Raw genomic sequence first — 14237 nt, 5'->3', positions numbered from 1 at the left:
GCAAGACCCTGTCTCTACAAAAAATACAAAAAATTAGCCAAGTGTGGTGGCTCACGCCTGTGGTCCCACCTGCTTGGGAGGCTGAGGTGGGAGGATCACTTGAGCCTGGGAAGCAGAGGTTGCAGTGAGCTGAGATTGCGCCATTGCACTCCAGCCTGGGCAACAGAGCGAGAGACCTTGTCTCAAAAAAATAAAAATTTGTAGAGACGGGGTCTCACTATGTCTCCCAGGCTGGTCTCAAACTCCTGGGCTTAAGCAGTCCTCCTGCCTCAGCCTCCCGAAGTGCTGGAATTACAGGCATGCACCACCATGCAGGGCCAAGGCAGGTGCTTCTTATCTCTTGTTTATTTATTTAGAGACAGAGTCTCACTCTGTCACCCAGGCTGGAATGCAGTGGCATGATCTCAGCTCACTGCAACCTCTGCCTCCTGGGTTCAAGCGATTATCATGCCTCACCCTCCCGAGTAGCTGGGATTACAAGCATGTGCCACCATGCCTGGCTAATTTTTGTGTTTTTTGTAGACATGGTGGTTTGCTGTGTTGGCCAGGCTGGTTTTGAACTTCTGGCCTCAAGTGATCTGTCTGCCTCAGCCTCCCAAAGTGCTGGGATTACAGGCATGAGCCACCGCACCTGGCTTTCTTAAGATCTAACTTAATGATATTTTCATTAAGCCTTTCTGGATGCTCGAATGAAGTCACTGCTCATTCACCTGTGCCTCTGCTTGTACCTTATATTACATAATCACATACTGCAGCCCAGCACTGTGCTCTTTACTGTGTGTGTGTGCCTGTGTGTGGTCTGCGTGTATGTGCATCTTATTTTCCCTCCATAGTAGGGGCTTTGGCTCATATATCTTTGTGTTCTCCAACACTTCGCAGTGTGCCTTGCTCATAGCAGGTGCTCCATAGATATTAGATTTTTAAAAATTAATTTAGGTGATAAGAATAATAGTCTTCATTTATTAGATGATGAGAATAACAACACATTTATTGAATGCCTGTGCTAGGGACTTAGCCAAGGGCTTTACTTAAGTTATTTCATCACATCTTCACAACAGCCCTGTGAGACACAGGTGCTGTTGTTACCCAGTATTGCAAGTGAGATGATAAATACTGAGTACTGGGGCCAGGTTCTGAATCCAGGAGTTGGACTGCACCAGAGGCTAAGCACTTGCCCTCATTGTTGTGATGCTGGGCTACGTATGGAAGACAAAGATGTCTCGGGGTATTTGTTGTTTTATAAGAATTTCAGGCTGGGCGCGGTGGCTCAAGCCTGTAATCCCAGCACTTTGGGAGGCCGAGGCAGGCGGATCACCTGAGGTCAGGAGTTCGAGACCAGCCTGGCCAACATGGTGAAACCCTGTCTCTACTAAAAATACAAAAATTAACCGGGCGCAGTGGCATGTGCCTGTAATCCCAGCTACTCGGGAGGCTAAGGCAGGAGAATCTCTTGAACCCGGGAGGCAGAGGTTTCAGTAAGCCAGGACCGCGCCACTGCACTCCAGCCTGGGCAACAGAACGAAACTCTGTCTCAAAAAAAAAAAAAAAAATTCAATGAGCTCTATAAGTGCATTTTATTGTTTTGATGCTGCTCCAAAAGAGTCAGCACCCACTTGGGAGTTGCGGGAGTTGTTTTCACAGATTCAACATGTGCCCTCTACAGGAGAGCGACTTGCAGTTGTGGAGGTACAGTGTGAACGGCTGAGGATGCTCTACCGGGACTGTGCTCGGCCCCCACCGCCTCCTTTGCAGGCTGACCGAAGACAGGTGAGCCCTCTGCGGTGCTTCGCACCTCCTGCAGCCGCCACACACATCACTGAGTAAGGCCAGCAGCAAGTTAAGGACATTTAGAATAAGTGTTTGCAAAGCCGTTTGGAGGTGCATTCTTTTGCAGTGACATGCCCTCTTTGCGGTGCCATGCTCTCATCTTTGAATGTCAGAGCAAATTGAGCTGACATTCTGAATATTGGAAAATTATAGCAGGGGAGCGAAACTTCGTAATTTATAAATAGCTTCTTTGTGCTGTCAATAACAAAAAGAAAGCTTTTTTTTTAAAGTTTAGAGATACAATCAGTTTCATAACAGAGAACATAAGTGAGTAATTAAAAAACAAAAGTGGGCTGGGCATGGTGGCTCACGCCTGTAATCCCAACATTTTGAGAGGCCAAGCTGGGCAGATCACATGAGGCCGGAAGTTTGAGACCAGCCTGGCCAACATGTTGGAACCCATCTCTACTAAAAATACTAAAATTAGCTGGGCATGGTGGTGCACATCAGTAATCCCAGCTACTTGGGAGGCTGAGGCAGGAGAATCGCTTCAACCTGGGAGGTAGAGGTTGCAGTAAGCTGAGATTGTGCCACTGCACTCCAGCCTGGGTGACAGAGCAAGACTCTGTCCAAAAAAAAAAGAGGGGCAAAATGTTAAAAATTGGTACATCTATTAATGTTCTTAGCAGCATTATTCACAATAGCCAAAAAGTGGAAACTGCAAATGTACATCAACTGATGAATAAATAAAATATGCAATAGCCATGTAATGGAATATCATTTGTTCATAAAAAGGAATGAGGTATTGATATATGCTACAACGTGAATGAACTTGAAATTACACTAAGTGAAAGAAGCCAGACACAAAAGACCACATCTTATATAAATTCCATTTATATGAAATGTCTAGTGCAGGTAATTCCATAGACATAGAAAATAGATTAGTGATTGCCAGGAGCTGTGGGGGCAAAGGAGAGTTAAGGGAAGAGAGGAACAGGGATTGACTACTAAAGGGTATGGAATTTCCTTCAGTAGGGACAAAAATGTTCTAAAATTAGATCACGATAATGGTTGCACAACTCTGTGAATATATTAAAAACCATTGACTTACCCCATAAATATATACACCTACCATGTACCCATAAATATTAAAAATCAAAACAAAACATTGACTTATACACTTCAAATGGGTGAATTGTGTGTTATATGAATTTTTTTTTTTTTTTTTTTTTGAAATGGAGTCTCGCTCTGTCACCCAGGCTGGAGTGCAGTGGCCTAATCTTAGCTCACTGCAACCTCCACCTCCCGGGTTCAACTGATTCTCCTACCTCAGCCTCCTGAGTAGCTGGGATTCTGCAGCCTGGATGACAGAATGAGACTGTCTCAAAAAATAATAATAATAATAATAATAAATTTTTTAAAAGTTGCTTTTATCTGATAGAGAAGCTTGAGATTTTTATGATTAGAATGATTAAAAATAAAACTGAGAAAGCAAGACAACTAACCTTTAAAAAAAGAAAAAGGAAGTGTCACCATGGTTCCCCTGCTTAGCCTTGAGCTGAATATTAAGTCATGCATTTATAAATTGTACTAAAATTTGTTCAGTAACTACATGGGGGCTATAAGAGGATGAGGACCAGACCTTGGAATTGATGATAATGGAAGATAAATAGTGTCTTAAAGGGATAGTAAAAATTTTATTTGGAAAAAAGATACACTTTTTAAAAAATATATGTGCCTGGCTGGGCATGGCGGCTCACGCCTATAATCCTAGCACTTTGGAAGGCCAAGACAGACAGATAGCTTGAGCCCAGGAGTTTGAGATCAGCCTGGGCAACATAGCAAGATCCCATCTTTACAAAAATTAGCTGGGTGTGGTGATGCACACCTGTAGTCCCAGCTACTGGGGAGGCTGAAGCAAGAGGACCACTTGAGCCCAGGAGCTTGAGGCTGCAGCGAGCTATGATTGCACCACTGCACTCCAGTGTGGGTGATAGGAGTGAGACTCTGTCTCTAAATAAATAAATGTGTGTGTGTGTGTGTGTGTGTGTATGTGTGTGTGTGTGTGTGTGTATGCCTATATTTTAATACCATCAGATAAAATTTTTTTCTTCTTTGAGAGAGTAAAGGGATTGTGTTTGCAGTTCTACTGAATATGGGTTTTTCTCCCTGATGCAGCCCAAAGAGATTACTTGGAGCCCCTCGCGAGTGTTTCCGCCTGTTCGAGCCTGCATGTTCTCATCTCACCTTACCTCAGTCACCTTCCTGGCTGACCCCAGCGCTGGGGGAGGCCTGCCCCGGGGCACTTTTATCTATGCCACTTCACCACTGCCAGTTCAGGTGAGACATCACATGACACACTGTCTTTTGCATCTTCAGATTTGAAAGAAAAAGCAGGTCTCAGGCCCAGGTTTAGCCCTCTGATTGCTGCTCTCTTCTGGTGTCTCTTCAGGCCCCGTCTTTTTACTGGGAAATTGAAATCGTTTCCTATGGAGACACCGATGATGACACCGGACCCATAGTTTCCTTTGGCTTCACTACAGAAGCAGAGAAGCGAGATGGGGCTTGGACTAATCCAGTGGGCACTTGTCTTTTCCATAAGTAAGTAAAAGAAGTAGCTCAGTGTGACAGAGAGCAGTAGCCTCCCACAAGGTGTGTATAGGTGTTCAGGAAGTCAAAACAGAGTTCTGTCTTCAAGTGAGTTTGGGGAAAGGAGAGCATTATTTTTCCTTTCTGGAGATTTCCAGTGCACATTAGTAAGATTCCTTCCTAGTTGACCTGTAATTTTTTAAAAATCTGTTTATTTTGCAAATTCTATAACCCTTTATTCTAGGAATACAGTTTGGGAAATATTGGTGTGGGTATTTTAATACTAAAGTGATATTATAATAATCTCACAATGCTGACCACCCCCCCTCCACTTCACCACTTCCCTGTTTGTGTGTTGGCCAGTGAGGCTTATCTTTCTTGTCTTTGACCTCCCTTCTTTGTATTTTTCATAGCAACGGCCGAGCCGTGCACTATAATGGCTCCAGTTTGTTACAGTGGAAGAGCGTTCGCTTAGACGTGACTCTCTCCCCCGGTGAGTGCAGTGGGAGCTTTTCCACCCTGTGTGATTCTGTTGGTCTCAGGTTTGGGTCTAAACAGGTTAAAGTTGAATAAATTTAGCAATTGGAAATGGGCAGTTTGTCATTTAGCAAAAACCAGACACGTCCTTGCTGCCCCCTAGTTTACACCAAACCCCTCACTTTATGAGCCCTCGCCATTAGAGCCTCCATTTGGTAACTCCAGAGTTACGTGTACTTTTGTGCCTTCGTCATTAGATAATTCAGAGATTTTGCTTCTATCTGAAGTTTAGTCTTTCATTAATGAGCAGATAAATAGCTTCAAAAAAAGAGAACTCCACCTCTAGCTGTGAGGCACTGGAGAAGTGCCTTATTGGGCCAGGCACAGTGGCTCATGCCTATAATTCCAGCATTTGGGGAGGCTGAGGCAAGAGGATCACTTGAGCCCAGGAGTTCAAGACCACCCTGGGCAACATGGCGAAACCCCATCACTACAAAAAATACAAAAATTAGTGGTGGCGCATGCCTGTGGTCCCAGCTACTCGAGAGGCTGAGGCAGGAAAATCACTTGAACCCAGAAGGTTGAGGCTGCAGTGAGTTGTGATCATACCACTACACTCCAGCCTGGGTGACAGAGTGAGACCCTATCTCAAAAAACAGAGAGAGAGAGAAATGCCTTATTGGTAGATACAGCCTATAAACATCTGGTCAAGCTTTGACAAATATTCTGCCTCTATGTTTCAGTCACATAGACAGTCAACTCAATAAAGAACCCTTTCCTCCTTCTTTTTAGTCTCCATGTAAATAACTAGATCTGTATAGTAGTTGAATTAGGATTGGCCCTACGTACTCCAGCTATAGCAAAAAAACAGAACTGTCCTGCTGACATTCAAAGCAGCCGAATATGTTGGTTACTTATTTTTAGACAATGCATCTTAGGCTTCATCTATAATAGAACTTAAATTGAGATACATAGTAAACAATCTGCGATGATGAGATGGGGAATATGAAGTCACTCCAATAGGTAGCCTCTTGTAGCTGCCTGGAGGTTACTTTTGCCATCACTTGTCCTTAAGGGGGCTGCTTGTTAAATTACACTTTTCCTGGGAGCACAGTGCGGTTTTTTTGTGTTTTTTGTTTGTTTGTTCTTTTGAAATGGAGTCTTGCTCTGTCACTCAGGCTGGAGTGCAGTGGTGCAATCTCAACTCACTGCAACCTCCGCCTCCTGGGCTCAAGCAATTCTCTTGCCATAGCCTCCCAAATAGCTGGGATTACAGGTGCCTGCCACCATGCCCAGCTAATTTTTGTATTTTAGTAGAGACGAGGTTTCACCATGTTGGCCAGGCTGGTCTCAAACTTCTGATCTCAAGTAATCTCCCTGCCTAAGCCTCCCAAAGTGCTGGGCTCTCAGGTGTGAGCCACCACACCCGGCCCCTGGCAGCATAGTGTTTTTACTCAAGCCAAGTCATATTATGACTTGGAAATCATTTCAGGGCAAAGTAAAAATTTTTCTCTTACTTCACAAAGCAGAACTCAGACATCTCAGCAGAGTACTTACCTAAGTGCTTTCAGCACAAAAGGGTGTGTGTCAGGGGGTGGGTGGTAGGCTGGGGGAGCGTTTTCAGTGTTTTTATTTCCTTGTTGCTGTATTTGTTGTTTTATCAGTTGTGGTTTTTGAGAACATTTAGGACTGGACTACGGGCACACAGACTACCCTCTTTCTAGAGAAATGTGTCTGCAAAGGAATAGGAATTAGAACCCAATCTGTCTAACATAATCTCAACCCCTCTACCAATACGTGGGCTTCCATTCATCAACAGATACTTGCTGAGCATCTCCTACCTGCTAGACCCTCTTCTGGCTCCTGGGGATGCCGTGGCGAACAATGACAAGTCCCCAGCCACTGGGAAGCTCCCATTCCTGTGGTACCTAAGCCATAGGAGACTCTGTGATCAAAACAGAACCTTAGAACTTCATGCACTTACTGGAGAGTTTACAAAAGATAAATTATAAGGCCACACGTGCTAGCAGCTTGCTTGAGGCAGCTGATGTAAGAGTGCCAATGCGATTGACAGGCTCCTCTTGGTTCTGTAAGTCCTACCCCAGTGTCCAGTCATCTTATCAGATAACAGCCTGGATTCTGTTGGTTATCTTCACTTTTTGCAAAATGCCTTAAATGCTTATAAGTAGGAAACATAATGGAATTTAGTGGTCTATCTTTAGCTTACATTGTAGGTGAAGTTTAAAATTATATATGTATTTTTTTTCTTTTTTATTTTTTTTGAGACTGGGTCTCACTCTGTCACCCAGGCTAGAGTGCAGTGGTGCAATCACAGCTCACTGCAGCCTTGACCCCCTGAGCTCAAGTGACCCTCCCACCTCAGCCTCCTGAGTAACTGGGACCATAGGCACACACTACCATGCCTGACTAATTTCTGTATTTTTTGTAGAGACGAGGTCTCACTGTGTTGCCTAGGCTGGTCTTGAACTCCTGGGCTCAAGCAATCTTCCCACCTTGGCCTCCCAAAATGCTGGGATTACAGGCATGAACCATCATGTCTGGCCTTAAATTATATATATATATATATATATTTTATGTATATATATATATATGTATATATTTTTTTGAGACGGAGTCTTGCTCTGTCGCCCAGGCTGAAGTGCAGTGGCACAATCTTGGCTCACTGCAACCTCCGCCTCCCGGGTTCACGCCATTCTTCTGCCTCAGCCTCCCGAGTAGCTGGGACTACAGGTGCCTGCCGCCTAGCCCGGCGAAATTTTTGTATTTTTAGTAGAGACAGGGTTTCACCGTGTTAGCCAGGATGGACTCGATCTCCTGACCTTGTGATCCACCCACCTCGGCCTCCCAAAGTGCTGGGATTACAGGCTTGAGCCACTGCGCCCGGCCTAAATTATATATTTTAAGGCCATTTCTGAATATTCACCGGAGATGATATTACTAATACCTTTTTACTTATTCGTCATAAGTGATCCTCCATGTGTCAAAAGAGAAAAACTTCATTTTTCTATTTTAAAAATAGTACCTAGTGTTTTTCATTTTTTTCTTGCCTGCCAGGAAAATAAAGGCTAAATTTAATATGTAATTGCGGTAGCTAATTTAACACAGACACTAGGCATTTTCCTTCTAAAAATTCTGACAGCTTCTTTAAATGGGTTGTTTCTGTTATGTTACTTTATATCTAAATACAAAAACTTAGGCTGGGTGCGGTGGCTCACGACTGTAATTCCAGCACTTTGAGAGGCCGAGGCAGGTGGATTGCCTGAGGTCAAGAGTTCGAGACCAGTCTGGCCAACGTGGCAAAACCCTGTCTCTACTAAAAATACAAAAATTAACTGGGCGTGCTTGTAGGCGCCTGTAATCCCAGCTACTCTGGAGGCTGAGGCAGGAGAATTGCTTGAACCTGGGAGGCAGAGGTTGCAGTGAGCCGAGATGGCACCACTGTACTCCAGCCTGGGCAACAGAGTGAGACTCCGTCTCAATAAATAAATAAATAAATAAATAACAATAACTTCATGTCCATTTCAGAAGTAAATGAGAGCATAAATAGTCTGTGATGTGTAGGGTGACACTCTGGTTGCAAATTTAAAATTTACTTAATAAAAGGGAGAAAATATGTTTTCCTTCCCGTTCTCTGCTATAGGTGACGTGGCAGGAATTGGCTGGGAGAGAACCGAGGGGACTCCACCTCCTCCGGGACAGCCAGCCAAGGGCCGGGTGTACTTCACGTACTGCGGGCAGCGCCTCTTACCATATCTTGAAGACGTCTCTGGTGGCATGTGGCCAGTGGTTCACATTCAGAAAAAGGCAGGTTACCTTGTTGGGAAAGGAAAACAAATTCTCCTTCATCACCTGTTCCTGTTAGACATGGAAAAATGAAAGGGAGCAAACAGGCCCTCATTGTACATAATATTGGTACACAATGGCAGAGGAAGGGCAGAGCCAGCTTGAGCAAGTGTGTGTCTTCCTTTGTGTTGACCCCACAGTCTTAGCTTGAACAATGCTATATCAGGAACTTAGTGCTTCATTGCCTTGACATCTTTTTAGCAACCTTTCCCAGACAACAATGCAAGGAACACTAGAGTTCTTTCAAATGTCAGTAAAATGATTATGTGATTAAGTAAATTTTGAAAGTGATTCTCTTTGGTTGCTCAGTATGTCAGAAACTTGGAGAGAACCTTCGGTAAAGATTTGTAAGTTCAACTTAGTTAACCAGCATCCTCATACATATTTAATGATGGAACTCTTGTTTCTTAAGGGGCATCTATTAATATCCAATGTTCTGGAACATTATTACTTACTACATGCTGGTAGCTCCCAAATCCATATCTCTATCCCAGACCTTTCCCTAAACTCCATGCTCACATACCCAGCAGCCTGGGCAGCATCTCTAAAGAGATGCCTTATTGGCATGTCAAGGTTAACGTGACCAAGACTTAGCCTAACTCTCCCCCAAACCCAAAGCTGCCACTTCCCCGGTCTTCTTCATCTCAGGAAATGGCAGCTCCATGCTTGTAGTTGCTAAGGCCAAAAACCTTGATATTCTCCTTGACTCCTCTTTTTTCTCCTGCTCCACATCCAACCTGTCAGCAGATCTTGGTTTTAACCTTCAAAATGTATCTAGAATCTGACCCCTTCTCCCATTCTTCCATCAACAACCCGGCCCTGCCGCCATCTTCCCTTGGGTAGCTCATTACAGTGTTCTAACTCCTCTCCCAGCCCCCATTCTTGCCCGTTCACATGTCTTATCTTTTTTTTTTTTTCCCCCTTCAGGACATCTCTAAGGTAATACATGTCTTTTCAACCCAGCAATCACAGTGATCTTTTCAAGATGTTAGTTGGAATGTCACTATCCAGTCAGTGGCTTCTCGTGTCATGCATTTTAAAGGCCCAAGTCTTTATAATGACTTACAAGATGCCAGGTGTGGTGGTGCCAGAGTAGTCCCCGCTGCTCTGGAGGCTGAGTTGGGAGTATCACTTGAGCCCAGGAGTTCCAGGCTGCAATGCGTTATGATTGCACCTATGAATAGTCAGTTGTACTCCAGCCTAGGCAACATAGTGAGACTCCAGATGTGTACCACCACACTGGGCTAATTTTTGTATTTTTAGTAGAAATGGGGTTTCACCATGTTGGCTAGGCTGGTCTCGAACTCCTGACCTCATGATCCGCCCACCTCGGCCTCCCAAAGTGCTGGGATTACAGGCAAGAGCTACTGCATCCGGCCAAGACTCCATCTTTTAAAAAAATAACCTATAAGGTCCTATAGGATCTGGCCCTGTACCATGTGTCTGATACCATCTTTTATCTCTGTATTTGTTGAGTGAATTAATGATGCCAATAATTTAAAGCAGCATTTCTCAGCCTGTTCCATTCATGCATTCAACAAATATTTATTGAATACTTACTCTATGTCAAGCACTATGCTAAGCTCTGGATATATAGCAGTGAGCAAAACAGATATGATCTCTGTCTTCATTGGGTTATGATCAGTTGGAGGAATCAATCAGACAGTAGTCAAATAATCACATAAATATGCATGTGTATGTATGTAATCACAGACTAGTAAATGCTGTGAATGAGAATCACAGACTTCCTAGAAGCAAGTGGCAGGCACATCTGATCTTGTATCTCTTAATCTGAAGAAGTGCTGCTTGAGCCAGGTCTGGAATATTAGCTGGTCTTAACTAGGCAAAGTTGGTCAAAAGAATATTCCAGGTGGAAGGAACAGCATGGGTGCTGGTGTCAGGTAGAGAGGAGCAGTGTCAGGTAGAGAGGAGCAGTGTTGGAAACAAGAGAGGTCAATGTGTTTGAGCAGCAAAGTACATGCGAGTGTGAGGTGAGGGACAGGGAGGCAGGGCTGGCTATACAGGGCTCTGAGCACAGGTGTGCTCAGTCCCTCCAGCCCCCACCTGGTTTCTCATGCCAGCACACACCTCGGGCTGTTCTTCCAAGGTGACGTTTAGTGAGCTGCGCCTTGGGCTCTTGCAGAAATAAAAATAAACGTAAGTCTTTCCAAATCCTTCATTTGGTCTCCTTTCCAGAACACCAAAACCCGAGCTAACTTTGGCTCCCGGCCGTTTGCCTACGCGGAAGGGCAGGCCCACCGCAACGCTGCTGACCTGTGCACTGACCTAGCAGAAGAGATCAGCGCTAACTTTGAGGCCCTGCCTTTCGCCATGGCATCTGACAGTGACAATGATGCTGGCACCAGTATTGCATCAGACCCAGGCACTCATGGGCCACCATGCCGGATTGCTGCCGTGGCCACCGCTCAGCAACGTAAGTCACCTCCTGGAACTTACTGCCTCCATGGCTTCCTGAGACCATGAATGTTATGAATTCCATAAACCCATTGCACTTGAGCATCCTCATTAAAGTCAGGAGTTGCAAACTCACGTGCCCATTGGTAATGGGGTCACAGGCCTGGTGAAAGAAGGTGGGGAGCAGGATGAAGCACAGCAGACCAGAAAGTTCATCCCCATTTCCAGGAAGCCTGCTATGCCTTAGGGCAGCCAGTGCAAGACCACTAGAGCCCCAGGACTTTGTATGAAGTCTCCTCATGTCACAGTGTTACTCATTTTCAAAAATTGTCCTAAAACCAAGGTAATCACAGAATAATAAAATGCTAGGCAATAGATATATAGGCGTGCACTAAAAACTTTTATGATGGTCAGGTGAGGTGGCTCATGCCTGTAATGCCAGCACTTTGGGAGGCCGAGGTGGGCAGATCACCTAAGGTTGGGAGTTCGAGACCAGCCTGACCAGCATGGAGAAACCCTGTCTCTACTAAAAATACAAAATTAGCTGGGGGTGGTGGCGTGTGCCTGTAATCCCCAGCTACTCAGGAGGCTGAGGCAGAAGAATTGCTTGAACCGGGAGGTGGAGGTTGCAGTGAGCTGAGATCGTGCCATTGCACTCCAGCCTGGGCAATAAGAGCGAAACTCCATCTCAAAAAAAAAAAAAAAAAAAAACTTTTATGATTACTTGTAACAATTTTTTCATAAAATTAAATAAAACAGCTCACCAAAGTAAGGATGTCTGCAGGCCATATTTGGCCCATTGGATACTAGTTTGCAAACTGTTTTAAGATTCTGTTTAGGGCCAGACACTGTGGCTCACATCTATAATCCCAACACTGGGAAGTCAAGGAAGGAGGATAGCTTGAGCCCAGGAGTTTGAGACCAACCTAGGCAGCACAGTGAGACCCTGTCTCTACAAAAAAATTTTAAAAATCGCCAGGCGTGGTGGCACACACCTGTAGTCCCAGCCACTCAGGAGGTTGAGGTGGGAGGATCACTGGAGCCCAGGAGGTTTAGCTGCAGTGACCTATCTTTGCACCACTGCTTGCCAGCCTAAGCAACAGAGTGAGCTTCTGTCTCAAAAAAAAAAAAAAAAAAAAGCCTGTTTATTTCTATCTATACTGAAGGACTTTCTAAAGTCTTCTCTGAATTGAATGAATTATACTCATAAAAACTATTTTAGGATTCAGGGTAATTATAGATAATTAGTTATTCCTAGACTCTGTGATTTAAAATTCCTCAGTGTACTAGGAGTCTTCCTATCATGCAAATTAAGATAATCTGGTTTGTCTAAGGGTGAGAAGTTAAGGATTTTTCTAGCCTGCTCTTGTTTAGAATTCGCTGTCCTTGTGCTCTGTTACAGAATATGATAGTGACACCTCCTGTCATTATAAAGTCGAGCTCAGCTATGAGAATTTCATCACCTCTGGCCCAGACCCTCACCCGCCTCCCATTGCAGATGATGAAAGCGATGATGATGACGATGATGACATCCCTCAGGTAAGAGACCCACAGGCTTAGATCAGGACTCAGCAGCATTTGCTTAGCTCCCTAGTGACTAGGACAAGCCTGGAGGAGTGATTTTGATGTGACAGTGCAAAGCTGGTTTTGTTACTCTCAGTGACATCATTGTGCTTGAACAGTGACCTTAGAGTGTTAATTTTTCTAAACCCCTATCAATAGCGATATCCGTTGGGCCATTTTGCCCGGTGAAGATCCAGAAACTGGAGAAGTGAAGTGCTTTGCAATAGTTCAGAATCCTGTGAAAGTGCTTCTATGGCTTCTTTAGAGGGAAACGAAGAGCTTGCCCTAGTGTTGCTGTTCCCTGCCCTGGCATCTGGGGATGTATCTAGTACAGGGGTCTATGTCTGATCTTTCTATTACTGGCATTTAAGTGGGGTGAAGACCTCAGGGTGAGGGCTGTAAGTTAGGGAAACAGTGATGCCTGCACCAGATATTCCTTCTCCGTTCATGAGGTTCCTTCTGCTTCCAGGAGGACCACTACGCCCTGCTGGTGAAAGCATGGGAGACCAAGGTTTTTCCTACCATCCGAAGACGCTTCCGCAATGAAGCAGAGCGGAAATCGGGCCTGGACCAGATAAAGGGGGCCTTACAACTAGGTCTGGTACTTTTTGTTCTGCTAAGGAGGTTACTTCATGACTTGAAGTGAGGAGCTGGATGAAAATCAGAATGTAAATCAGGAGAGACTCATCTAATGTTGCACCAGACTTAACAGTGTCTTTGACCTTACCTTTAGTGAACTCTGATCTTTTGTTTTCATTGCTGGACTTTGATTTGCTTGTCAGTTTAGCTGAATATTTTGGGTTGATGGGCTGCTGCAGTGAAGCTGGAGTGGTTATAATGGGAAACTCTGTGGTCTGGTGGTTAACAGTTCACATCTGAAGTCACACTGTTTACCAGCTGTGTGGACTTGAGAAAATTACTTAACATCTCTGGGCTTTCCCCATCTTTAAAATGGAATATGTGCTCTGCAAGGTTGATTTGGCAGTCTCTCACTGTTCCCTGATTCCTGCTTATTAAACAGCATTTTTGGCCGGCCATGGTGGCTCACGCCTGTAATCCCAGCACTTTAGGAGGCTGAGGTGGGTGGATCACCTGAGGTCAGGAGTTCGAGAGCAGCCTGGCCAACATGGCGAAACCCCATCTCTACTAAAAATGCAAAATTAGCTGGGTGTGGTGGCACACGCCTGTAGTCCAAGCTACTCCGGTGGCTGAGACGGGAGAATCGCTTGAACCCAGGAGGCAGAAGCGGCAGTGAGCCGAGATTGTGCCACTGCACTCCAGCCTGGGCAAGATAGAACAAGAGTCTGTCTCAAATACATACATACATACATACATACATACATACATACATACATACATACATACAGTGAGCTGAGATTGTGCCACTGCACTCCAGCCTGGGCAAGATAGAACAAGAGTCTGTCTCAAATACATACATACATACATACATACATACACACACACACACATACATAAACAAACAGTATTTTTTTCTCATACCCACTGTTCCTTTTGAAAACATTGCAAAGATTATTGTTCCCTAATCTTCTAATCTTAGGCCA

General features: G+C 44.6%; 1 protein-coding gene across 22 annotated transcripts in view; it reads left to right on the top strand.

Annotated features, from left to right (window-relative positions):
- The window catches only part of HECTD4 (HECT domain E3 ubiquitin protein ligase 4), a 222107-nt gene that overhangs the window by 160930 nt on the left and 46940 nt on the right, over positions 1-14237 (top strand). For all 22 annotated transcript variants that reach the window (XR_010147786.1, XR_010147785.1, XR_010147784.1 and 19 more), the window contains 8 exons: positions 1664-1767; positions 3946-4107; positions 4220-4368; positions 4770-4849; positions 8495-8658; positions 10894-11131; positions 12515-12651; positions 13145-13271. Coding sequence is in view for 19 of the 22 variants with exons in the window: in XM_016924278.4 (XP_016779767.1) it covers positions 1664-1767; positions 3946-4107; positions 4220-4368; positions 4770-4849; positions 8495-8658; positions 10894-11131; positions 12515-12651; positions 13145-13271 (1161 nt within the window). In the remaining 3 variants the exon portion in view is untranslated. The remainder of the gene's footprint in view (positions 1-1663; positions 1768-3945; positions 4108-4219; positions 4369-4769; positions 4850-8494; positions 8659-10893; positions 11132-12514; positions 12652-13144; positions 13272-14237) is intronic.

The sequence above is a fragment of the Pan troglodytes genome, chromosome 10 (assembly GCF_028858775.2).
Source record: "Pan troglodytes isolate AG18354 chromosome 10, NHGRI_mPanTro3-v2.0_pri, whole genome shotgun sequence".
In the NCBI taxonomy this organism is placed as follows: domain Eukaryota; kingdom Metazoa; phylum Chordata; class Mammalia; order Primates; family Hominidae; genus Pan; species Pan troglodytes.
The sequence above is the reverse complement of the archived record's forward strand: the minus strand, read 5'-3'. Positions and strand labels throughout refer to the sequence as shown.